The following is a 26655-nucleotide window of genomic DNA, read 5'->3' as shown; positions in this document are numbered from 1 at the left end:
CATTATCAAAATAAACCAAGGCATTTTCCAAGGCAACTCTCTAAGCCCACTATGGATCTGTCCAGCTTTAAACCTGTTCTCTAATTTATTGAATCCGATAAAAATTGGGCATCAAATCAGAAACAATGAAATGAGTTATATGCTCCTTCATCAGCTAAGCTAAAGCAATTAATTTAAATAGTTGAACTATTTTTGAAAGATATAAACATAAACTTTGAACTGAATAAATGCAGAACATTAAACATAAAGAAAGGTGCAATAGAGCTAATAGAATACAAACAGAGCGGCAGGATACAATACAGTGGATGGATGAATATGAAAGTTTTATGTATCTGTGATATCAACAAGGACAGAAATTAATCATAGTGTGATAAATGAAAAACTTTGGACAGAGTTTACTTCCAGGTTTAAGAAAATCTGCCAAACAGAGCTCAACTGTAAAAATATAACAAAGGCAATGAACACTTTTGCTATACCTATATTAAAGTATTCTTTTGGTATAATATCTTGATTCAAAACCAATCTGGAAAATTTACAAAGAAAGCTAAGAACTAAAATGACACATTTCAGAAAACATTATACATACGTTCGAATGCCCTTAGATTAACACTACCTTGGACAAAAGGGGGAAGAAGAGTAAGACATTCAGCATCTACACAACAGTCAGATAAAACTTCTAAGGATATACATTCATTGATAAAAACAGAAAAACAGGAATCAACACTCCATACAAGCATATATAATTCTGATAAGAAGAATACACCACTAAATTTAACCGAGAGCACAACCCAGAAAAATGAAGCCTTTATCACTATTGAAGAAGTTAACCGATGGAAGAACATGACCCTCATGGAAGACATTCCCACAAACTGAGCAGTGTATTTGTCAACAAGGAAGCATCAAACACCTAGCCCAAAGTTGAAGACCTCTTCCCAGAAACAGAAGGGTTCCTTGTGGCAATACAGGAAGAGGTGGTTAACATAAAGAGTGATCGAAAGTACATAATAAAGACCAACAAATTCAAGATGATGAATGTAAATAATGCCAAATAAGATTTGTCCATTGCCAAATATAGATAAGAAAACCCAGAAAAAATCCAACACATTATTGCATCCTGTAGCAGTTTAACACAATCTAATTACTTACATACAAAATCAAGTGGCAAATATTATTCAGCAAAATCTTGCTTTAAAATATAAAATCATAAAAGTAATCCCACCTTACTATAAATACAAGCCTGATCCAGTTTTAAAGTCAGAATACCACACATTATATTATCACCAATCCGTTATTATAGATAGGTCAATCCATAATAACTGTCTGGATTTAATAGTACAGGATAAACAAGCAAGAACAACTTATTTAATAGATATAGCCACTCCAAACACACATAACTTATGGAAATCAATAAGTGAAACCCACCAGAAATGTGCTGAATTAAAAGAGGAAATTGAAGGACCTTGGAACATGAACAAGGCATACCTTGTCCTGATATAATATCTACAATTGGTATCATCCCAAAGGCACTACACAATAGCATTAAACAATTAGGGCTACACAGCGAATTCTAAGTAAATCTTCAGAAATCACAATAGTTAACACCATTAGAACACTAACAATTGAGAAATGAGTGTGCTTGGCTATGCCTGTACCTTAGGCTTTACCAGCTTGAGCTGAGAAGAAAAAATAAATCAAAATAATAACAATCAATAAATAAGCAATAAATATAGAGAACAGAGAGATGAAGAGTCTTCGTAGGTTATGAGAACAGTTCAGTGATGGGGTGAGTGAAGTTGAGTGGTTATCCCCACTGGTTCAAGAGTCTGATAGTTGAGGAATAATAACCGTTCCTGAAACTGGTGATGTGGGTCTTGATGCTCCTGTACCTTCTTCTTAATGGCAGCAGCAAGAAGAGACCATGGCCCGGATGATAGGGGCCCTTGATGATGAATGCTGCTTTTCTGCAACAGCACTCTGTGAAAATGCACTCAGTGGTGCAGAGAGCTTTACCCATGATGGACTGGGCCGTATGGACTACTTTACATCGCCTTTTCAGTACAGGGGCATTGGTGTTTCCATACCAGTCTGTGATGCAACCAGTCGACAGCTCTCCACCACACATCTATGCACGTTTGCCAAAGTTTTAGATGACATGCCAAATCATCGCAAACTTCTAAGAAAGTAAAGGCACTGTTGTGCTTCCTTTATAATGGCTCTGACGTATTGGACCCAGGACAGATTCTCTGGAATGATAACACTGAGGAATTTTAATTTGCTGATCCTCTCCAACTCTGATCTCCTGATAAGAACTGGCTCATCGACCTCTATTTTTCTCCTCCTGAAATCAATGATCATCTCCCTGGTCTTGCAGACGTTGAATGAGAGGTTGTTGAATAAACACTGCTTGGGCTTCCAGACTGTATCAGGTATCGATTATAACTAACATTTCGACGACAAACTCTATCATATTCGTCAAGGATCATGCCTAGGCATGCCTAATCTGGTGGCATATATACCACAGTGGTCTGTCCCTCCTGATTGGTTAATCCTTTTCCAATCAGGTTTTCACTCTCCCACCTTGTTTACAATCGAAGCACTAGTTCCTTTTTGAGGGGTTGTTGTTGTGGCACCACTCAGCCAGGTTTTCAGTCTTCATTCTGTACACTGATTCATCACCATCTTTGACTTAGCCAACAACAGTGATGTCATCAGCAAACTTGAATATGGCATTGGTATTGTCCTTAGCCTCACCGTCATAAGTACAGAGTGAATAAAGCTGGGTGCTAAGCACAAAGCCCTGTGGTGCATCTGTGCTGACAGAGATTTTGGAGGAGATGTTGTTGCCAAACCGAACTGACTGGGAAATCGAGGATCTAATTGTGCAAGAGGTTATTGAGGCCCAGGTTATGAAGCTTATCAATTAGTCTTGAGGAATGACGTTATTGATGGCTAAGCTGTAGTCAATGAAGAACATCCTGATGTATGCATCTTCACTGTCCAGCTGCTCCAGGGTTGAGTGAACAGCCAATGAAATGGCACCTGCTGTTGAGATGTTGCGATGGTAGCGAAATTGGAGTGGAATAAGTTCCTTGTTTCATAACTTTCTGTACCTTGGCAATTCAAGTACTCACCCAGATACTTCTTAAACATTGTGAGAGTGTCTGCAATCTATTGTCAAGCAATGGGTTCCAGATTCCAACCACCCTCTAGGTGAAAAAGCTATTCTTCGGTTCCCCTCTAAACCTTTTACTGATTTGCATGGAAGAAAAATATTATGTTACTGAAAAATAAGTCAGAGAGTAAGTCTGATGGGATTGTTCTGAGAGCTAGTATAGACTGAGTGGGCTCAATTGCTGCCTCCTGTGTCTTAAGAATATAGAAATATATAATTCAAACTATAAGATTTCCTTGAAGTCTACAGCTGAGCTGATCATTAGATAAACACTTTGCCACAAAAGCAGCCACTGTTTTTAAACTCTGTCATGTTTGTATTGTGCAGGAATACTGATACTTCCAAGTATTATCATGTCTGCTGTGTGGGATAGCAGATTAATGGTAGACAATGCCAAGTATTCATAATTGAACATGATACTAGAATATAGCGAGACACACTAATGAAAGAACAGACTTCCTTCTTTTCACTAGTTTTAGCTTTGCCAATTAAATGAGTGGAACGGAAGCAAGAGTCTTTAAAAGGATGTTAAATATCATTAAAATATAAAGGAAAGCAAGTGAAATGCTTGCTTTTGTACGGCAGCTGTAGAGTCCCAGAAATCCAACGTGCTTTGCAATCAATGGTTAACTCTTGAACAAAGTGTGCTCAGCAAGATGTCTCAAACAACATTCGAGCAAATGACTGGGTAATCTGTTTCCCTTGGAATGCAGGGAGTGATGTTGTCTGCCCTTCTGGGAGTACTCATTACTTCTCAATAATACCACCTGTGCAGGCAGGCCGGGCTCGGTTTAACATCTACTTGTTTGCAGAAGAGCCTCATCCTCTTTTGCACTCTCTAATGGAGATTGCTTCCCCTCATTAGGCTGAAAGATAATTTTGACAAAGAAACTTAGATCAAGTGTTGACACCAGTTGGCAACTTCATTCTTTCTCACTGATGTTCAGCTCCATGTTTCGCTCAGGCCCAAATATTTTAGGCAGGATTCAGTTAGCTTGAAGCATGCCAGCAGACTGTTAATACATGAAAGATGAGGTTTTCCTTCTAATTCATTAATTACTTCAATTTGATTCGCATTTTTTTCTTCAGTCTGCCTTTGTACACCTTCAATTCTTTTCTGTGCTGAATGGACACAAGGTTTTCTGTCACCTATCCATCAAGGCTAATGGAATGTCTCAATAAGAATGCTGGATGGTGGCTGGGAAGCAGAGTTAACATGGTGCATCAGCTGTGTGAAACCTTGGTATGATCCCATCTGTAGTAATGCATGAGGGGCATCGCATTCAGGGAGGAAGTACTGGCCTTGGAAGAGGTGTATTCCTGCACCACAGATTAACCAGAATAATACCAGGGCTTTACAAAATAAATTATGATTACAGGTAATATAAAGTTAGCTTGTATTCCTTGATGGGCAGACTGGGGGAAGGTAGAAAGTCTGAGATAAGGGAGCTACAGAGAAACTATTTCCTCTGGTGAGTGGGTGGTGTGTTCCGAAGTTTGAAGTGGGTCACAATCAACAAAATGGAAATCATCGAATGGCCAGAGGCACCTCAGGTGGAGTTCAGTGTGGAGAAGGCTGAGGTGTGGTGGGATTACCACAGAACATCAGTCATAGAAACTCAAGAGATAGGAGCAAGGGTAAACCATTTTACTTGCTGACCCTGCTCCTCCATTCAATAAGATCATGGCTGATATGGCTCTGGACTTAAGTTCCATTTATATCCTTCCCACCCCCCCCCCCTCCAAACCCTTAATTCCCCTGCTTTGCAAATATCTATTTAATTGTGTCTTGAGTATCTTTAATGTAGGAGCAACTACTGCTTCCATGGACAGAGAATTCTAGATTCTCTCCTCTCAGGGAAAAGCACTTTCTCTTCATTTCCATCCTAAATGAATTCCACCAAATCTTAAGGCAACACACTTTAGTTCTAGTCTCACCCACAGAGAAACCACTTTCCTGCCGCTATCTTATCTATCCCTTTAATCAGGTTATATGTTTCAATACATATACTAATGTTCCATTCTTCTGAATTCCAGCAAGTGTAATCCCAGGCAACCCAGTCTCTGTGGAATAATGTGGTGAGCCTCCTCTGTATCACCTCCAAAGCCAGTATATCTTTCCTCAAGTAAGGAAACAAATGTGCCTGCAGCCCTCCAGTTACAGCCTCAGTCGTACCCCGTACAGTTGCAGGATACCCTCCCTGCTCTTAAACTCAATCGCTCTCATGAGGACCAACGTTCCATTTGCCTTTTTCATAACCTGTTGCACCTGCCAACCAACTTTTTGTGATTCATTAATGAGCACTCCCAAGTCCCTCTGCACAGCAGATTTTGGTATCTAAATGATAATCTGATCTACTTTTCCCTCCAGTGTGGATTACCAACTTTGTACTCCATCTGCCAGACCTTTCTACTCACTTAACCTATCTATAACTCTCTGCAGGCTCTCCGCATCCTCTGCACAATTTGCTTTTCCATTCAATTTAGTGTTATTCTTATGCAGGTATGCCACATTAATTTCCCTCTTCCAAATCTTTAATATATATCATCAACAATTGTACATCCAGCATTGACCCCGCGAGACTCCATTCTCCACTGATTGACAATCAGAGAAACACCCATGTATCCTAACTCTTTGCCTTCCATTAGTTAATCAATCGTCCATCCATGCTAATATAGTGCCCTCAAGTCCATGCGCAGTATCCTTATCTTATGGATAAGCCATTTATGCTGCACACTTTTTGACACCTTTTGGAAATTTAAGTGTACTTAAATTTTCCCATTATCGATTGTGCTCTTTACATTCTCAAAGAACTCCTATAAGTTTGTCACACAGGACCCTCCCTTTGTGCATCCATGCTAACTCTATTATTTCTTCCTTAAAGATAACTTCAAGCTTTTTCCTGACTACAGAGTTGTGAAAAAGGAGGATAAAGTGTTGTAACACATTATGCTCCACAACTTCTGCCATTTTAAAAGAGATCCATATCTTTACCTTCCTCCCCCCCCCCCACCCCCCAGCTTTCTTCAGGGACCATCCCCTCCGCATTTCCCTTGTCTATTCATCCTTCCCCACTAATCTGCCTCCAGGCACTTACCCCTGCAAGTGGCCCACGTACTACACCTGCCCATACATCTCCTCTCACACCTTCATTCAGAGCCCCAAACAGTGAGGTAACACTCCACCTGTGAATCTGCTGGGGTCATCTATTGTGTCCAGTGCTCCCGATATGGCCCCTTCTACATCGGTGAGACCTGTTATAAATTGGGAGAATACTTCGATGAGCACCTCTGCTTCATCTGCCTCAAGCAGAACTTCCCAGAGGTCAACCTTTTTAATTCCAATTCCCATTCCCATTCCGACATGTCAGTCCATGACCTTCTCTTGTGCCAAGATGAAGATATCCACAGGGTGGAGGAGCAACACCTTATATTCCTTTTGGGTAGCCTCCAACCTGACAGCATGAATATTGATTTCTCCTTCCAGTTGGCAAATATGGTCCACTCTCCTCTCCTATAAGATTCTTCCTTCTCCAGCCCTCAACTTTTCCCACCCACCTGCCTTCACCTACTAGCCAGCCTCCTTCCCCAGACCCCACCTTTTCATTCCAGCATCTTCCCCCTTCCTTCACAGACCTGAAGAAAGGTCTCAGCCAAAATCATCGACTGCTTATTACTTTCTGTAGATGCTGCCTGCCCTGCTATATTCCTCCAGCATTTCTGATGTTACTTTGAATTTCCACCATCTACAGACTTACTCATGTTTAATCAGACATTAAGCTAAATGGCTGTAGTTGCCCACCTTTTGCTCGCATCCTGTTTTAAACAGTACCATAATAATCACTGTTTTCCTATCAATGGGGACTGTAATCCAGAGAATTTTGTTAAATTATTACAGGGGCATCTGTTATAACTTCTGCCATTTCTTTCAGTACCTTGGGATACAACCCATCAGGACTAAAGGGCTTGCCTACATTTAGGTCTACTAGTTTGATCATCACTACCACTTTAGAGACAATGCTTGTATTGAGGTTGTCATCTCCAGCTGCATTCATAACCTCTCTCTTTGTCATGTCAGACTTGTCCTCCAACGTGAGGGCTGACACAAAATGGTCATTCAAGTCTTCAGCATTTCTACAGTGCCCAATATTTCCACATTCCCCTCTTTTCACCTTCCAAGGGACATTCTCTTTGGCTGCCCTCTTCTGCTTTATATAATTATAAAGATGTTTACTACCTGCTTTTATATCTTGTGCTAGTTTACTCCCATAACCTACCTTCCCTTTCCCTATTACTTATATATAGTTGACTTTATAGAAGTGGCACAATTTTGAAAATTGAACAGGTCCATATACTCAAGTTCGTAAAGGTGCCCCAAAAAGTTGATAAGGTGATCAAATAAGCATATGAGTTACTTACACTTTAAAGCAGTGAAATAGAATATAAGGCAACTGAGACTATATGATTAGATAAGCTTTATTTGTCAAACGTACATCAAAGCATACAACGTGCGAACAGCTGCGAGAGTGACCACGCTTCCAGCACCAGCATTGCCTGCCCATAACTTACTCATCCATATATTTTTTTGGAATTTGGGAGGAAACTGGAACACTCAGAGGTAACCCAGTCAGTAATGGAGAGAACGTAATTACCACTTACAGACAGCGTTAGGAATTGAACCCTGATCACTGGTGCTGTAAAGCTTCATGTGACTTTATGAATCAACATCGTGGCCTCAGTTGGAGTATTGTGGGCAATTGTTGGCATCACCTTTCAGCTTCTGGAAAGGTGCAGAGGCAAATGAGTAATTGGCAAGAGTGAAAATCTTCAGTTATAATGAAAGACTGAAAAAGTTAGGACTGAAACAGAAAGAACGAAGGCATGACTAATAAATGTTTTCAATGTGTTGAGTGAACTATAGACAGCTGGCCTTTTAAAACTCACAATGAGATGCATGAACTGCATTCTATATTCAACACCGGGGTGTTTGTTCAGATTGCCTTTTTCTATTGAAACATTTTGGAACGTTCTCATTGCTATGGTCAGGAATTAGTGCATGATTTAATTGCAGATCGTGGACTTTTTTTTACTAACAATCCATAAGACCACAAAGCCATAAGATACAGAAGCAGAATTAGGCCATTTGGCCTTTCAAGTCTGTTCTGCCATTTCATAATGGCTGACGCATTTTCCCTCTCATATCCAATCTTCTGCTTTCTTCTTGTATCCTTTCATGCCCTGATAATCAAGAAACTAACAACTTCTTCCTTAAGTATTCCACAGATTCTCCACTCTCTGGCTAAGGAAATTCCTTCTCATCTCCATTCTAAAAGGACGCCCCTCTATTCTGAGTCTGTGTCCTCTGGTCTGACTCCCCCACCATAGGAAACATCCTCTCTATCGAGACCTTTCTATATTCAATAGGTTTCAATTAGATCACCCCTCACTCTTCTGAATTCCAATGAGTAGAGGCCCAGAGCCATCAAATGCTCCTCATATGACAATCCTTTCAATCCCAGAATCAATTTCATGAACCTCCTTTGAACCCTTTTGAATGTCAGTACACCCTTTCTTAGATAAGGGGTCCAAAGCTGCTCGCAGTACTCCAGTTGAGGCCTCACCAGTACTTTAGAAAGCCTCAACATTACATCTTTGCTTTTACATCCTCTCAAAATGAATGTTAACATCACATTTGTCTTCCTCATCACTGACTCAACCAGCAAATTAACCTTTCAGGAATCCTACATGATGACTCCTAAGTCCCTTTATAACTCAGATTTTTGAATTTTATGTCCATTTCAAAAATAGTCTACCCCTGTATTTCGTCTACCAAAGTGCATGACCATACACTTCTTGACACTGTATTCCATCTGCCACTTCTTTACCCATTCTTCTAGTCTGTCTCAGTCCCTCTGTAACATCTCTACTTCCTTAAAAAATACCTGCCCCTCCACCTATCTTCACATCACCTGCAAAGCCATCGATTCCGTCATCCAAGTCATTGAAATATAACATAAAAGGAAGTTGTTCTAACACAGACCCCTGTGGAATGCTGTTAGTTTCTGGCAGCCCACCCTTTATTCACACCCTTTTCTGCCTGCCCAGCAGCCCCTGCTTTATCTTTGCTAGTATCTTTCCTGTAATACCATGGGCTCCTAGCTTGTTAAGCAACTTCATGTGAGGCACCTTGTGAAAGGCCTTCTGAAAATCCAAGTACACAATACAGTGAAGGCTGATCGAAAATTCTTATTCAGTTCATCCGCCATTTCCTTGTCCCCCAGTACTACCTCTCCAGCATCATTTTCCAGTGGTTCTATATCTACCATCACCTCTCTTTTACACTTTAAGTATCTGAAGAAACATTTGGCATCTTCTTTATGTGCTTCATATTCCAACGTTTCTTTCTTTATGACTTTTTGGTTTCTGTTGGTTTCTAACAGCTTCCCAGTAATTTTTGCCTTCTCTTTGGCTTTTAGGTGGGTTTTGACTTCTCTTGTTAGCCATGGTTGTGCCATCCTGCCTTTAGAATACTTCTTCCTGTCTGGGATGTATATATTCTGCACCTTCCGAATTGCTTCCAGAAATTCCAGCCATTGCATCATCCCTGCTGGTGTTCTTTGTCAACCAATTTTGGACAGCTCCTCTCTCATGCCTCTGTAATCCCTTTTACTCCATTGTAATACTGATACATCTGACTTTATCTTCTCCTTCTCAAATTGCGGAGTAAATTCTATCATATTATGATCACCTGTCTCTCAGGGTTCATTGGCCTTAAGCTCTCTACTCAATTCCGGTTCATTGCACAACACCCATTCCACAAAAGCTGATCCCCTAATGGGCTCAATCATGAGCTGCTCTAAAAAAGCCATCTCATAGGCATTCTAAAAATTCCTCTTCTAGTAATCCAGCACCAAACTGATTTTTCTAGTCTACCTGCGAATTGAAATCTTTCATGCCGACCATAACGTTGCCCTTTTGGCAAGCATTTTGTATCTCCCATTGCAATTTGTAGACCAGATCTTTACTACTGTTTGGGGGTCTGTATGTATCTCCCATTAGGGTCTTTTATCCTTGCAGTTGCTTAGCTCTGTCTACGAGTCAACACCTTCTGACCTTGTGGCATCTCTTTTCAATGATCTGATTTCATTTTTCTTACCAACAAAGTCATGCCACCCCCTCTGCCTACCTGCCTGCCCTTTTGATACAATGTGTGTCCTTGGATGTTAAGCTCCCAGCCATAATCTTCTTTCAGCCGCAAATTCAGTGATGCCTACAACATGCCAATCTGTGCTACAAGTTAATTTGTCTTATTCCCTATACAGCGATCATTTGAATATAAAACATTCAGTCCTGTATTCACCCTTTCTGATTTTGTCCTCCTTTTACTCTGCAACTCATCCTGTTGGCTGCATTTTTGTCCTATCAGCATTCTCTGCTTGCCAGCAGTCCTACTGGGCACTGCTTGTTTGAAACCTCATCCTCAGTCCTATCACTCTGGTTTACAGAATCCTACAGAGTCTCAGTCTATTTGCTCTGGTGTTTAAATGGTTATTAAGGGGACCCATGGCATTATTTTAGAAAAAAATGAGAGAACCCTCAGCTGCCCTCACCCACACTTGCCTTTTAGTCAACACCTCTAACATTAGATTGACCGTGCATTCAACGCATTGATTTCCTTCCACATTTAGATTGCAGATATTGATGATGAGATTGTATTACTGGCTGTTGCAGGAAGGGGTGGGCTTCTTCCGGAACCACAGGGGCGTGCAGTGCACTCACTTTCTGCTGTCTGTGTGTGGGGGGCATCTAGCAATTTAATCCAGTGACAATGAAGGAAATATTTTAAATAAGTGTAGTGCCTGTGTTGAAGGTCAGCCTCTTGGGAAACTTTGCTCTGTTTAAAGACAATGTAGCAGTTACATATGGAAACAGTTCATGGGAAATACTTCGAAGTGTTGTAAAAGATTTGAAATATATTTTATTCTCCACTTTCTATAAATATGGCTATCCGCATTTTAGAAGGTAGTATTATCCTGGAATGCGCACACCTGCAGCTTTACAAAGTATTCCTCTATTTGGTTCAAAACATTGCCAAAGCTTCCCTCTCCATGGTCAAAAGGTAGAGATAGCCGACGAGATCTGCAATTATTCCCTTCCAGATGTACGCGATCCTTAGGCAAGACAATGACAATGTGGTGCACATGACCATCTCCTGAATAAGGTAGAATTCATAGACCTGAGGATCCGTCTTGCTTAAATCTGTACCAGTATATTTACAATCAAGATCTCTACTTCAGCCTGTGAAGGTTAACATTTGGAAGTGCTTTTGATGTTCCAAACTTAATGTGACACAGGGACGAAAGATTCTGCTTCGTATGTCCCATCTAATCTGTTGAGTGCATCCCACCTGAATTTCTGAGGCAGCTGCTCCTTAAATTTTTGGTTGTTGCTCAAGAAGTTTTGCTGCTTGTTTTATTCCGAAATTAGTTGTGAAAAAGTAATGTCAAACTACATTTGTTATTTTCCACCACATGTTCCACCACAACAACAACTCAATCCTTAGGTACTATTTCTGGCCAATTAGAAGACATGTAGAATATAATAGCTGAAAGAAAGCTGTGTCTACCATGTTCTGTCTACTCTAACTGATGTTCTTGTATAATGTTTGTGATATTGAGAAATGATGGATTATTCCCTCAGAAACACGAAGGCCAGTTCACAGTTATTCAGCTGATCGGGATGCTGTGTGGAATAGCTTCTGGCATGAAGTACCTCTCCGAGATGGGCTACATTCACAAAATGTTGGCAGCGCACAAAATCCTGGTCAACAGCAACCTGGTGTGTAAAGTGTCCGGCTTCAGACCAGCACACGAAGAGAAAGTGGACTCTGTGTTCACCACCATGGTGAGTGGAACCATAAACCAAGCGGTAGGCTTGCACATTTAGTAGTGCAGTGGGCACATTCTAACAAGTACTTTAATTGGTTGGCATTGAAATACAATCAGGATTAACTTCATAAGTGTATGAATATTCCATGGTATTTATTTAAAAGTAGGAAGTTCATGTCTGTTATCTTGTTGACAGTTCCTATTCCATATTCACACATTCTGCCTCTATAAATGTTGCTATTAAGCAAAGTATATCAAAGTTAGGCAGTCATCTACCACCAGCACATTTTGTGGTCCCTCATCTCACTATCCCTCATCTTGCCTTCCATGTATCTGCTTCCTAGAGCCTATACCTCTTCATTTTTCCTTCTTCATCTCTTTCCTCTCTGTCGCTTTATCTCTTTCTTCCTCAACACACTATCTCCTCCAATCTAGCTCACTCTTTACTTATTTTCTCCTCTCTTCCACGTTCCTTATTCTTCCCATTCCTAGTGAGTAATGTGCCGTATTCAAGGAAATTCTGTTTCTTTTCACTTAATAAATAAATGGCATTGGCTTGTAAAAATAATGACATCTACTTTATGAGAATAAATGGAACAAGTTGAAACATCAGTATTTATGAATGCTTGTTACATGTACTTCTGATCTGTTGCTTCAGTCAATGACTCTGAATTCACTATAATAGTCAGTTCATATTAACTATATTGACTAGAAAATAATATATACCGTATGGTGCTGATTTATTCAACACTAGGTCATTGGAAAGCATTAATTTTCAGAATGGAAAGCTATTACATCCATTATAAGCCTGAACTGGCCGTTCTAGAAATTCAACCAAGCACTTGTGCTTTCAGAGAACTTTTACAGCATCCTTTTTGTATCAGCAAAGCATGGGATGATAACAGTGGATTTCATTGACTTTATTATCCTCTTCCTAAGCAATGCTGTCAGGAAAAACATGTCTTGTTGCTTCAAGAATAAACCATTGTTTTTCATTCTGAAACCAACCATGTTTAAAGCCGGGGCTTTGAGGACTAGGTTGCAAAGTGTCCCAAGGAGATCCCTATCAACATATATAACTTAACTGCTCTTCCTGGAATTTGTCCTCACCCCTCCTCACGTGCTGACCACCACCATTATCTTCACCACTATATCCTGGCCTCTGTTCACTACCAAACCCAACAGGCCACCCTCCCAGCTACTCTGGGTAATCTCTACCGCACACCCTATCTCCTCACACACTTCAGTCAGACATTTGACAGATAAGTGAGGGCCTGAGTTATATGGAGAGATTTGGCAGACTAGCATTTTCTTCCTTAGAAGTGGGTAACTAAGGAATACCATGCATAAAATCATGAAGGCATAAATAGGGTGAAGGAATTGCCCCTCAGGACCATTATAAATGTTTCCCCAAATGTTCCCCCCCCCCAGGGAAAGAGAATAAAAAATAGAGTGCATAAGTTAATGGTGAGAGGGGAGGCATTTAAAAAAGACCTGAGGTGCAACTTCTTCACACAGAAGGAGGTATACATATGGAACAAGCTGCTAGATGATGTGGTGGAGGCAGATATAATAACAACATTTAAAAGATGTTTGTATAAGTATATGGATAGAGAGCAACAGGGATATGAGCCAAACATGAGCAAGTGGGACTACCTTAGAAAGGGCTTCTGGGTCAGCATTGATGAGTTGGGCCGAAGAGCCTGTATCCATGCAGTATTTTCTCCAGCTCAGTGACTCCCCACATTTCAGCCCAAGCCCTGGACTTGAATTTTGCTCCAGCTGCTTTGCAGGCTGGACAAAAAGTGAACATTGCCTTTTCATTGGGCATCCTGAGACTAATAGTGTCCTGTGTTTTGCAGCAGCAAGCTCACAAGTGAAGCAGTCTTAACTGGACCACACAAACACCCTCTAACTGCACCAAAGAGGTTGTACAACATTGTTGAAATTTAATCTCTATTCCAACCGAAGTGGTAGAAAGTAGAAGGTGTATATGAGAACAATTTTTTTGACTATTTTCTAATTTTTAGTAATTTTATATCTGTGCACCGTACTGATGCACCAAAACAACAAGTTTCACATCATCTACAACAGTGAAAATAAACGAGCTTCTGACATGGGAAACAGATTCAGGATTTGCGTCACACATCTCGAAGCAGTGCTGATGTTATTTTGCTGTTTGTAAATCCCACGGTTCCTTAAAGATTGAAAACATTTGCAAGTTTGGCCTTGAATATAATCAAAGAGATGGAGCATCTACGATCATCTGAGGCAGAACATATCAAAGATTTACATGCCTTTGAGTAAAGAAATGTCTCCAACATGAATCCAAAATGAGTCAAATTTTTCACTTAAACCAGTGTCTCCTTGTTCTTATCTCCAGCAACAGGCAACGGATGCTCGATATCTCTTTGGTTAGTCCCTGTCAAAATCTTGCATATCTTAATGTCATGTAACTCAACCGAGCAGAGGCTAATCTTCCTCGACCTCTCCTCGCAGAACAAATCACTCATCCCAGGACACAATCCAATGAATGGACAGGGCAATGACTCCAAGGCTGCTCTATCCTTTTATGGGTGTGGAGATCCAAACCTCACACAGACGTGATCTCAGAAAAGTCACATACAATTATTACAGGACATTTGTTTTTGCTTCAACACGTTTGCAATGGATACCAGTGTATGACTAGCCTATCTACTTTGTATACCTGCAGGTTTAGTTTCTAACTGTAACTCAGCACACCAAGATCTCTCTTACATTAAATTCATTTGGTTCACCGCATTTAAATAGTCCTTGCATCTTGTTTTTCACTCCATCTCGCTTTGTTCTATTCATAGACGTTAAATGTTTTGGCTGAAGTTAGCATGATGCTTTGGACTTCAGTTTAGAAACATAGAAAACCTACAGCACAATACAGGCCCTTTGGCCCACAAAGTTGTGCCCAACATGTCCCTACCTTAGAAATTACTAGACTTCCCCATAGCCCTCTATTTCACTAAGCTCCATGTACCTATCCAAAAGTCTCTTAAAAGACCCTATCGTATCCACCTCCACCACTGTTGCCGGCAGCTCATCCCACACACTCACCACTCTCTGAGTAAAAAACTTAACCCTGACATCACCTCTGTACCTACTCCCAAGCACATTAAAACTGTGTCCTCTTGTGGCAACCATTTCAGCCCTGGGAAAAAGCCTCTGACTATCCACACGATCAATGCCTGTCATCATCTTATACACCTCTATCAGGTCACCTCTCATCCTCCGTTGCTCCAAGGAGAAAAGGACGAGTTCACTCAACCTAGTTTCATAAGGCATGCTCCCCACTCCAGGCAACATCCTTGTAAATCTCCTCTGCACTCTTTCTATGGCTTCTACTTCCTTCCTGTAGTGAGGCGACCAGAGACTGAGCACAGTACTCCAAGTGGGGTCTGACAAGGGGTCCTATATAGCTGCAACATTACCTCTCGGCTCCTAAATTTAATTCCACAATTAATGAAGGCCAATACACCATATGTCTTCTTAACCACAGAGTCAACCTGCACAGCTGCTTTGAGTGTCCTATGGACTCGAACCCCAAGATCCCTCTGATCCTCCACACTGCCAAGAGTCTTACCACTAATATGATATTCTGCCATCATATTTGAATCAGTTTGGTTGTTGCTATTTGCAATATACTAGTGGAAAAAGAAAAGGTCACTTGAAGACACTATAAACACAAGAAATTCTGCAGATTCTGGAAATTCAAAGTAACATGCACAAAATGCTGGAGGAACTCAGCAGGTCAGTCAGGCAGCATCTATGGAAATTAATAAACAGATGACCCTTCTTCAGGACTGAGGAGGAAGGGGGAAGACACCAGAATAAAAAGTTGGGCAAAGAGGAATGAGGAGAGTTAGAAGGTGATAGGCGAAGCCAGACGTGTGGGAAAAGTCAATGGCTGGAGAAAAAGGTATGTTACAGGAGAGAAGAGTGGACCATAGGAGAAAGGGAAGGGGGAGAGGACCCAGGGGGAAGTGATAGGCAGGTGAGAAGAGGTGAAAGGTCAGAGTGGGGTAATGGGGAATAGGGGAAAGCTAGAGGGTCATATTTTCAGAGTGGAGGCTAAACAAGTACAGAAGAACTTAGAGAGCTCTAGTGTAGAAGGTGCCTCAACCCAAAAACAAATTATGATGTCAACATATTGTCATTTAGTCCTGATAAAGAGTGCCAACCCAAAACTAATACTGTTTAATCATTTCCATAGACGCTGCCTGACCTGCTGAGTTCCTCCAGCATTTTGCCTGCATTGTACTGGTTTTCTAACATCTGCAGAATTTCTTACGTTAATGATGACATTAAGACAGGATCACCCCAAAGGCAGTGTTAGCCAAATCCTGTTATCCTCTCTTTGAAGAATTTGCGTTAAACCTCTGATAGCAGCATTGCACTTTAGCAGCCAGGAGATAGGAGGAACATGGATCGTATGACAAAGAGAAAAGTCATACTAAATCCTAGTCTAGCTCCTCGTGATGGATCGTGTATAAAATTGATAGGAAGCAGCAAGGATATCTGACTTAGGAAAGATGTGCAGGGGTATGATCTGTAGCTGGAAGAGCTAGTCACCCCTTATTTTATTTTACCCAGTTTAGTTATATCTTGCCCGAATCATATTACTGTATCATTATTCTATGCTCCTTCAAGTGGATACCTAATCCAAGCTGTTAATCATAGCTTTGAATGTTTCAGTTAATTATTTCAGCCCTTTGAGAAAGAAGTTTGAAACTTCCATTACCCTCTTTATGCTTTCAATTTAACATTGTGCTCCCAGATTTTAGTTAACCTTAATTCTATTTTTGTATAGTGTTATTTACTGGTGTCAGAAACAGAGTCTCAGTTAGTTAGGTGGTCAGAGAGAACTGGTTACTTGGTAATTACTGACAGCTGAGACATGAACTGTGAAACTTGACCATAATGTGTGCAATATTTTATGAGTGGAACTGCAAGCATCTGAAAGATTAGGCAAGCGAGGGTACTGGAAAGATGGGCAACTTGGGTGAAGGGGATAAAGAAGTCTGTTTCAGTATAATAAAAAGTCTAAATAAATTTGAATTGTCATTGTCCAGTAAACTACAGCCAAAGTGCGAGTAAATGAAATTAGTGCAGGTGGGTGCTTCTTGGGCAGTATAGATATGGAGAGCCAAAGGGCCAGTTTCCATCTTTGTGAGCCTGTATAACTCCAGTTGCTAAGAGTTACTCACAGTTCAGATTTCTAACTGGGTATAAATATGAACAGTGTGGTCAGAATAGGAAGGTGTTGCTGCTTTCTAATTAGCCTTTGGAAAGACAAGCACGTGAAGTGGTAGGAGAGATAATTAATAGGGTGAAAATTGCTAAGGAAAATTGCTGGCTCTGCTTGAAGTAAACAGGTTGTAAGGTCTGGATGAGATGCTTCCAAAATTCCTGAGGGAGAGAGTGAGTGGCTGTCGCACAAGAGGTTGTCATAACTTTTTAACCTTCTCTAGACACCAGACATGTGTAGAAAATGACAGAAGTAACACTTCGTTCAAAACGACAGAGTTAAGGACATGGCAGACAAACCGTAGGCCAAGATCTGAGGAAGCTTTTAGAAATAATAATCGGGAAAGATAATAGTGGCCGTTTTGAAACGTTTCGGTTGATAAAGGAATTTCGGAATGATTTGTTGATGGTAAATGGACTTTAAGAAACTTGGTTGAATGTTTTTGATGAGGTAAGAAGGATGGTTGATGAAGACGGTGCAGCAGGTCTTGCCTGCATGCATTTGTAGAGGCTGTTTGATAAATCCCAATGCTCAAGGCTTTTTAGCAAAATTGCAGCCAAAGTAATCAAAAAAAGAGTTGAAGCATAACAAGTGGTAGATGATATTTAACGTAGAGGTCAGTGATATAACGTTCTTTGGAAAAAAAAAGAATAAGGGGAGGGAATATAGATTGTATGGCCTAGTTCTGAAGGGCGTGCATGAATAGTGGGATCTGGATACATATGCGCTTAAGATGGCAGAGCACATTGTTAGATTGGTCACAAGGTACATGGGATGCTGGAATGAGGAAAAAGTGGAAGTTATGTTTAACCGGTACAAAACATAGCTTAGGGAACATCAATAGTTTTGCTTCCTGGTCTCGTTACCATCTCTTAGGAAAAATGTATAGGTCCCATCGAGAGAACAGAAAAGATTTATCAGATTGATTCCAGGAATAAGGGGATTCATCAACAATGTTAGACTGGAGATGCTAAGCAAAGAGGTTGTTCCTCTATTCCTGAATTTTCTCCACTTTTTTCAATCTTTTTGGAATGATTTTCTTCCTGCTAAGCTTCTTAAATAGTTACCTACCTCATCAAATTCCTAACTTTAAACAGCTCATTTAAGTCAAATTTCAGCTTTCTAAACTTAAGGAAATATGAACATCATTCAAATAAAGGAGAATTCAATTAAAATTGCTTTTTCAATTATGGCTTTTAGAGAGTTATGCCAACTATTGCTTGTTCTGTGGCTGAATTTGCAGATTTCATGGCTAATTACTTAATCCAGAAATGTTAATGGATCATTTGGTTAATGATTGACCACAAACTTTAATTGATGCCAACAAATTACATATCATTTGGTTTAAGGGCACTTGGTGATTGCACACTGTTAATTGAGCAGCGTTTCTCCTTGATCTCTCATAAAGCCGAACGTTAAACCCAAAGCAGATTACCCAGAGGAGACATGCTTTGAGACTGTAGGTTATTCCTGTAAGGAGAGACATTTGTTGCTGGAAAATGTTCCTGTTCAAATTATATTCTAAAAGCAAGCAGTTCTGTCAAAGGACATAATCAGAGCAACAGGAAATAAAGACTCAACATTATGCCAAGAATGTATAAGCTAGAAAGAGACTGCTCCATTTTTAAAAATATTGGTTCCTGCAACCAAATAACAACTGTTTCCATAACTTGTGAATTGTTGACCAACTCCTCTGAAGTATCTCCTATTGTTCGTTCGTTATGTGCCATTTCATATGACATGGGTAATCATGGTCTTTCCTTGACCATGGTTGTTCCTAGCAAATTTTTCTACAGAAGTGGTTTGCCATTGCCTTCTAGGGAATGGCTTTACAAGACCGATGACTCCAGCCATTATCGATACTCTTCAGAGTTTGGTCTGCATGATGTCAATGGTCACATAACATGGATTTGTAATATGCACCTGCATATGCACATATGACTATCCACCACCTGCTCTCATGGCTTCACATGACCCTGATTGGGGGTGGGGGGGGGGGGGGAGGCAGATACTAAACCTTGGCCAAGGGTAACCTGCAGGCTAGCAGAGGGAAGAAGCACTTTACACCTCCTCTGGTAAAGGCATATCTCCACCCTTCAAACAAGCAATGTTGATATCCTTTTCAAATTCAACTTTGTTGTGCTTGTGAAAATTTTGGTTCCAGCTTTTAAAGAATATTGCTTTGAAAACAGACTAATCATGGAACGTTGCTCAAGATGTAGGTAGCCATAAATAAAACACAAGCATTGGCATTTATTTTCAAAGCAAAAAAATAGCAAAATAGGTTAGTTATGCTAAATCTGCATTGATTCTTGGTTAGAATACATAGAGTATTGCAAGCAGTTTTGCTCACCCTAACATAAAACATAGAGGCAAAGGAAAACTAACAATGAACAACACCAGGATTGGGAGGGCATTCCAATTAGGAAAGAATGAATAGATGTAGAATAAAAAGTTTAAGGGACGAGTGAACAGAGGGCTTTTAAACTATGGAATCTGTTGACAGTGAATACAAAGTGAGTGATTCTATTTGTGGAGGAGAAGGCATCAAGATAAAACAGCCACCCAGAACTCGAACAGGGAATTGAAAGGAGACTTTCTTACCCAAAAAAAGTGGAACTTGTGACTTTAAGGGGAGGATGGACAAGTATATGAGGGAGAAAGAGGGTTGTGTTGATAGATTTAGATGAGAAAAAATGGGAAGAGGCTTGAGTAGGACATTAACATATTTTCTGTGCCATACATACTACACAGTGAGAAAAGTATCTTGTGAAGTAGAACTTCTTTTGTCTTCGTAACAATACAAAAATATATTTACCTTGAAGGCTCCCTGGCACTACATTGATGGAAATGTCTGGTGAGGAAAGTATGAAGAAAATTAGCTATATCCTTTAGAGTCTGAAGATTAAGAGGAGATCTATTGCAATGTTTAAACATTCTCAAGGATTTGACAGGATAGCAGATGCTTCCCCTACTAGCAGGGTCTAGAACAAGGAATATAATCCAAGATTTGGTCGATCACTAAGGATTTGGCAGGAAAGTGGAGCTCTTGCCCTTTTTAAGATGTAAAGTGGCACTGAGGCAAACCTGCTGCCTCCTGAACCTCCTGTTCCTCTTGTGCCCTTGTTGCATTGTTTTTCATCTGTTTTTTCATCAGTTCCATGAAGAGACAAGCATTGGTACATGTTTCCTCAGAACAATTTATAAAGTATATAAAAGTAAAGGAGTAAACAAACTATTTCTTCTCCTGAAGGTAGTTCTTCCTGACTAATTCCCACTACTCACATTCTCATCGTTTTTTTTTGTAAAACACCTACAGGGGTTGCTTTGAATCTCAGGTACAGAAGGAAGCTGAGGAGTCCTCTCAAAGCCACTTTGAGTTTCTGTTAGATCTTGGCCATTGTAAATTTTAACTCCAACACCCTTTCTTTATCTCTCATCCCTGAATGCTCTTCATTTAACAAACTCAGTTTTGGTTTCAGAGTGTTCAATTAACTCTAGGATGTATTCCATATCTTTAGCATACCATGTGATCAATCACTTCCTGACATCATTCAAAAACCTTAAGCCCCAATCTTTAGGTAAACCCGCTTGTTGTATTAACTCCTTTAACGATCCAAACCCTTCAGTGAGATCATCGTTTGATCTTCTATTTCTGGAGAATGCAAGCCTAGTCTTTACAATCTTTTTAGTCACGGTGTTGTTCTGTTGAATTTCTATCACTCCCAGATCAATATATGCGTTCAAGAGAGTGGTGCTCGGAACTGACTGCAATACTCATCCTCCCCAGGTAAAATAAGTTAAGAACCTCTTTCAGTGAGCTCGAGCACTTTCAAGTTTCCTCTGCATCCAAATTAGGAGACGTTTGAGTGCAGGATCTGCTATTCACCAGATGTTGGAGATTTCAATGGCTTAGAATCTGGCAACTCTTTCTGAAACAGGGTGGGAAGACGTTAGTCCTATGGGGAGCTCCAGAAGCTATCCAATACCACAGATACAGCCCAGCAAGCGACGTGTGGAGCTTTGGGATTGTTATGTGGGAGGTGATGTCCTATGGAGAACGACCTTACTGGGACATGTCCAATCAAGACGTGAGTTTGATGTTTTAATTGTAAATATTCAATTCAGGCATGTATCCAACAAAAAGTGTGATGAGAATTTTTTAAACTCAATGACAAAACATAATATTTCAACATTCATGGATCTGCTGGCTATCTTTAAATATTTCTTGCATAATCTAATTTTCCATTGCCATCTTCCAAAATATTTATGATCCATAATTGACTATTAACATTACTAAATATACAAGTGTATGATATTTTGGTCTGGAGTCTTGTAACATTACAGCAGCATCAAAATTGTGGAATTATTGTAGATTTGACACAGGTTAAACTTGTTAAATGACAGCTTGGAAATTTTCACAGCTCTTGGGTGCTCACTCTTGCCGTTTTGCCTTTGTAGGTGATCAAAGCAGTGGAGGAAGGGTTCCGCCTCTCTGCGCCGATGAACTGCCCATCTCGGCTGCACCAGCTCATGCTGGAGTGTTGGCAGAAGGATCGCAATGACAGGCCCAAATTTGCACAGATCGTCAGCATTCTAAACAAGATGGGGCGCAATCCTGACACCCTGAAAAACATCCCAAATGGCTGCGTCAGGTAAATGCTAACTAGAGCCTTGGGATTTTCCACTGAGTTTCTAGTCTACCACTCAATCAAACCAAGGATAGTTTTCCTGTTGATTCACTGTGTTTTGCCTTGGGCTGGAGACTGTAGAACTCCATGTGGAAATTGTTGAACTACATTCAGAGATTGCCATTAAAGTCCTATTGTGAATCCCTAATCAGGGTGGCACGGTGGCACAGTGGTTAGCACAACCCTTTACATTTCAGGTAACCAGAGTTCAATTCCCGCCACTGACTGTAAGGAGTTTGTACTTTCTCGCTGTCTCTGCATGGGTTTATTCTGGGTCCACCCACAGGGTCAGTTGATGGGTTAATTGGTCACTGTAAATTCTCCCATGATTAGGCTAGGGTTAAATGAAGGGCTGCTGGGCAGTGTAACTCAAAGGGCTGGAATGGTCTCCTCCATGCTGTATCTCAATAAATAAATTTACCATTACCTTCAGTTTAACAGCATCTAACTTGGCACTTGCAAGTGTGCAAATGAGAAAATCTGCTGGTGCTGGAAGTCTAAAGCAATACAAGCAAATGCTGGAGCAACTCCTTGGGCCAGGCAGCACCAATGAAGGGTCTCGGCCCAAAATGTCGACTGTTTACTCTTTTCCACAGGTACTGCCTGGCCTGCTGAGTTCCTCCACAATTTTGCGTGTGTTGACTTGCAAGTGTAAAGTCTGCCTCAGAAGTGACAAAATGCCCATGGTGCCAATTGAAACTAATTTGGAAACATCATACTACCTCTTATTCAAAGTCATTTGTAGAAATATAAATCAGTCAACATGAAGGATATTGCTTTGAGTTTCTTAATCACTTGAGATCCTTCAATTGGCCCTGGATTTCAGGCAGTTTTAATTTAGCCTTGAATAACTGATCTGAGTGATGATTGTTTGTGAAGCAAAGGGTTCTGCTCTGGAGCTAAATTGGACAGTGTTCCCATTAGCTCATCATTAATGCAATTAAAAATGCAGTAATGACCATATCTTAGCAACTACAGAAGACATTCATTCAGCAGCACAATGAGTCAGTATTACTCCAATTTTGGGTGTGAGAAAGGCCATGTATTTTGCTTATCCGCAGTGTAGTTCTGTGGATTTCTACCTTGGACTGCAACTAAGCGCTACCTGATCTTGGGGTGACTGATGGATTAATTCACCCACAATCCACACTGAAACTTTGACAGAACATCAAACTGCCAAAGAGGAATATAAGTAGAGAGAATAGTCCCTCTATCTAGCAATGTTATCTCACATCTTGGACACCAGCTTTTTCAAGAGGATTAAATATGACCTAAGATCAGTCTGAAAAACACGTTGGGTCAGAAGTGCATTGTGTCAGCCCAATGTTTTTACGGAGTTCAGTTGCAAGTTGATTGTTAACCATGGGTACTTGATGTTCACATGGTCTCTTGTCAGATATGTATTGGTGGTCCTCAATGCTTAATCAATGCTCATTCACAAAGGTTGTTAGATGATGTCAGTCAACATGCACCAAATCAACAGTGTCATCCAGATGGTGAAGTCTTGCTGTGCTCTTGGTCAAATGTCTAGTGAGAAGGGCTACAAGGATGAGTCTTGGAGAGATGCAGCATGTAAACTGGCCATTCAGCCCTTCAAGCCCACACTAGCCATCAATCATCTATTTTATATTAACCCTACATAAACCCATTCTACATTAACTCTACATTAAGCCATTTTACATAAATGTTATGATATTCCAATATTGGTTCAACCCCACTCAGATTTTATCACTCACCTACTGTCACAAGGTGGCGTTGGTAGCGGACTCAAATGCAAGACATAGACACCGAAGTGCTAGGAATTGGACTATGTTTATTAAGAATGCTAGGGAAGCCAAGGAGCGAGGACAGAAGGACAACATGAATGTAGACATAGAGTGTCAAACCAGAAAACCTGGACGTGGACTTGGGACTTGAACTTGACAGGGAATTCAGGTCATGACTCGGAACTTGGGTCTAGACTTGGCTCTTGACTAGGACTCTGGCTTGGCTTGGACTTGACTCGGGCTCAGAGCCGGGACTCTTCTTGAACACAGGACACAGGGTCGGGACCCTTCTTGGATACAAAACACAGAGCCAAGCTTCTGGGTGTGGGTTCTGACGGAGACTCTGACGAGGATGGTCCAGCAAGGAAACACTGGACCCCAGAGCTATTAATGAGAATCAGGTGCCTCAATTAAGGCATCCAACGGAACAACGGAAACAAGGAATAGCTGGAATATGGAATCCACAGACCGGATTGTGTACCGGAATGCAGACTTCACTGACTGAACCGTGACACCTACACACTAGGAGCAATTTACAGTGGCCAATTTACATGCTAAAATGAATATCTATGGATTGTGGGAGGAAACCAGAGCACTCATCAGAAATCCACATAGCCAAGGAGAGAATATGCAAACTCTACACAGATGGTATTCGAAATTAGGGTTGAACATGGGTTTCTGAACTGCAAAGCAATACTTTAACTAGCTACACCTTATACCTATCGAATGGTGAAAGGCCTTGATAGAGAGGATGTGGAGAGGATGTTTCCCCTGATGGGAGAGTCTAAGACCAGAGGACACAGCCTCAGAATTAAGGGGCATCCTTTTAGAATGGAGATGAGGAGGAATTTCTTCAGCCAGAGAGTGGTGAATCTGTGGAATTATTTGCCACAGGCAGCGGTGGAAGCCATGTCTTTATATATATTTAAGGCAGAGATTGATAGATTCTTGATTGGTCAGGGCATGAGTTGATATGAGTTTCAGGCTGAGAGGAAAATTGGATCAGTCATCATGAAATGGCAGAACAGACACGATGGGCCAAATGGCCTAATTCTGCTCCTATATCTTATGGTCTTATAGTCTTATACTGCTGTATGTTATTACAACAAAGTCATTATTCCTGGTGGTCAATTCAAGGTGTCCATTTTCTCCCTTGGCAATTTCTGCCCCAGGTGCTCACGTCCAATAATAAATATTCGAGCCATATTGTGTTCTATCCCTCTCCCATGCCAATTAAAAACATTGCGGCCCTGAAAATGCTGCAACTCAAACAGAAATTGCCAGCGGGGGCACCCAGAGATGGCCACTTGCAGCACTCTCTGTGCTTTCTTGGTGCTGGTGTCAGCAGAGGGTTAATATGTGATGTTCAGTAGAATGCTGGACTAGAAGTCTAGTACTGTATTGATTGCAAAGTAACAAGCGATGTGCTTGTTCATGAATTTTTTTTAGTGTAATACCTGAGATTTTCTTAATTTACCCTTTGTAGGAAGTCTTAGTATCTCTTGCAGTTTTTAAGCCTTTCAGATTGTTGACTAACTCCGGAGGTACACTGATCAAATTGAGTCTACAGTGGAGAAATGTCCTGGAAGTCCTAATGTATATGGTGATGTTTATGTGCCCCTCAAGCCTTCTCCAGTGCTTCACCATCCAGATATATAAGTGTAATCCTTTCTTTCTTTTGTAAGTGACCTAGCTTCCTTTGAATTCTTCTGTCTAAACCCTGACAAAAACTGCTCTGTTGAACAACGAATTAAGTAATTCAGCTGCTTGTGGGATTTAACAGTGTTCTATTTATTATGGTTCCAAACATCCGATCTCCAAATTGAAACACAAAAAAATTTTATTGAGTTAATATCTCTCTGATATCTGCAAGCTTGATTCTAAATCTCTGCATTTAGGTTTCTGGCAAGCTGAGGCACTCTCCTTTGAAAGGTTTTTGTACAATTTTGCTTGCTGGTGTTTCTCATTATCCTGAGTACTCTTCATTGCCACAATGATCTGCAGGACTGTTCAAAGCCTTAAGACAGAGTAGCAGAATTAGACCACTCTTCCCATTTATTCTGCTCTGCCATTCCATCATGGCTGATTTATTACCCCTCTCAACTCCATTGTCCTGTCTTCTCCACAGAATCTTTAACACCATTACTAATCAAGAACCTATCAACCTCCGCTTTAAATATACCCAATGGCTTGGCCGCCACAGCCGTTTGTGGTAATGAATTTCACAGATTCAGAATCCTCTGGCTAAAGATATTCATCCTCACTGTTCCCTCTGGTCCTAGACTCCTCTATTGTAGGAAACATCCTCTCTACATCCACCTCCATATCTAGGCCATTCTATATATGATTGATTTCAGAGATCCCCCCCTCATTCTTCTAAATTCCAGTGAGTACAGACCCAGGGCCATTAAGTTTCCCTCATATGTTAACTCTTTCATTCCTGAGATCATTCTCATGAACTTCCTCGAGATTCTCTCCAACGCTAGCACATCTTTTCTTAGATAAAGGGCCCAAAACTGCTTCCCATATTCCAACAGCAGCTGAAACCCTTCTGCTGTCAAAGATACTTTGGATAACTGAGCCCAACTTACTCAATATTATTTAATTGCAAATGCGGAAGGGAATAATGGTCAACGTTATCACATTTACTATCTGTGTCATGTTATTCTAAAGCAGAGCATTAATCCTCATGCCCATTTGTCAAGGTGATCAACTTACTCCTGCCTTCAACAGTGTCCTCGTCTTCCTCCTCGTCTTCCCCTCATCCTCAAGGATGTGTGACTGTAATGGGCTGGATTAATTAGACCCAACACGTTGAGTGACCAGGTGTTGTGGTAATAAGGCAACAAGCATAGAAATG

The 26655-nt window shown here is 40.7% G+C and overlaps 1 protein-coding gene across 2 annotated transcripts in view; it reads left to right on the top strand.

The window, feature by feature from the left end:
* LOC140719729 (ephrin type-A receptor 7-like) overlaps positions 1-26655 on the top strand; it is a 671000-nt gene that overhangs the window by 629430 nt on the left and 14915 nt on the right. Inside the window, exons 13-15 of one of the 2 annotated variants that reach the window (XM_073034552.1) lie at positions 11873-12076; positions 21280-21429; positions 21800-21993. In XM_073034552.1, coding sequence (XP_072890653.1) covers positions 11873-12076; positions 21280-21429; positions 21800-21993 — 548 coding nt within the window. Of the gene's footprint in view, positions 1-11872; positions 12101-21279; positions 21430-21799; positions 21994-26655 lie in introns of both variants that reach the window. The other variant, XM_073034551.1, reaches the window with a different exon arrangement.

This window comes from Hemitrygon akajei, chromosome 32 (genome assembly GCF_048418815.1).
Source record: "Hemitrygon akajei chromosome 32, sHemAka1.3, whole genome shotgun sequence".
Taxonomy (NCBI): Eukaryota; Metazoa; Chordata; class Chondrichthyes; order Myliobatiformes; family Dasyatidae; genus Hemitrygon; species Hemitrygon akajei.
Note: the sequence above shows the minus strand (reverse complement) of the source record. Positions and strands in the feature narration are given on the sequence as shown.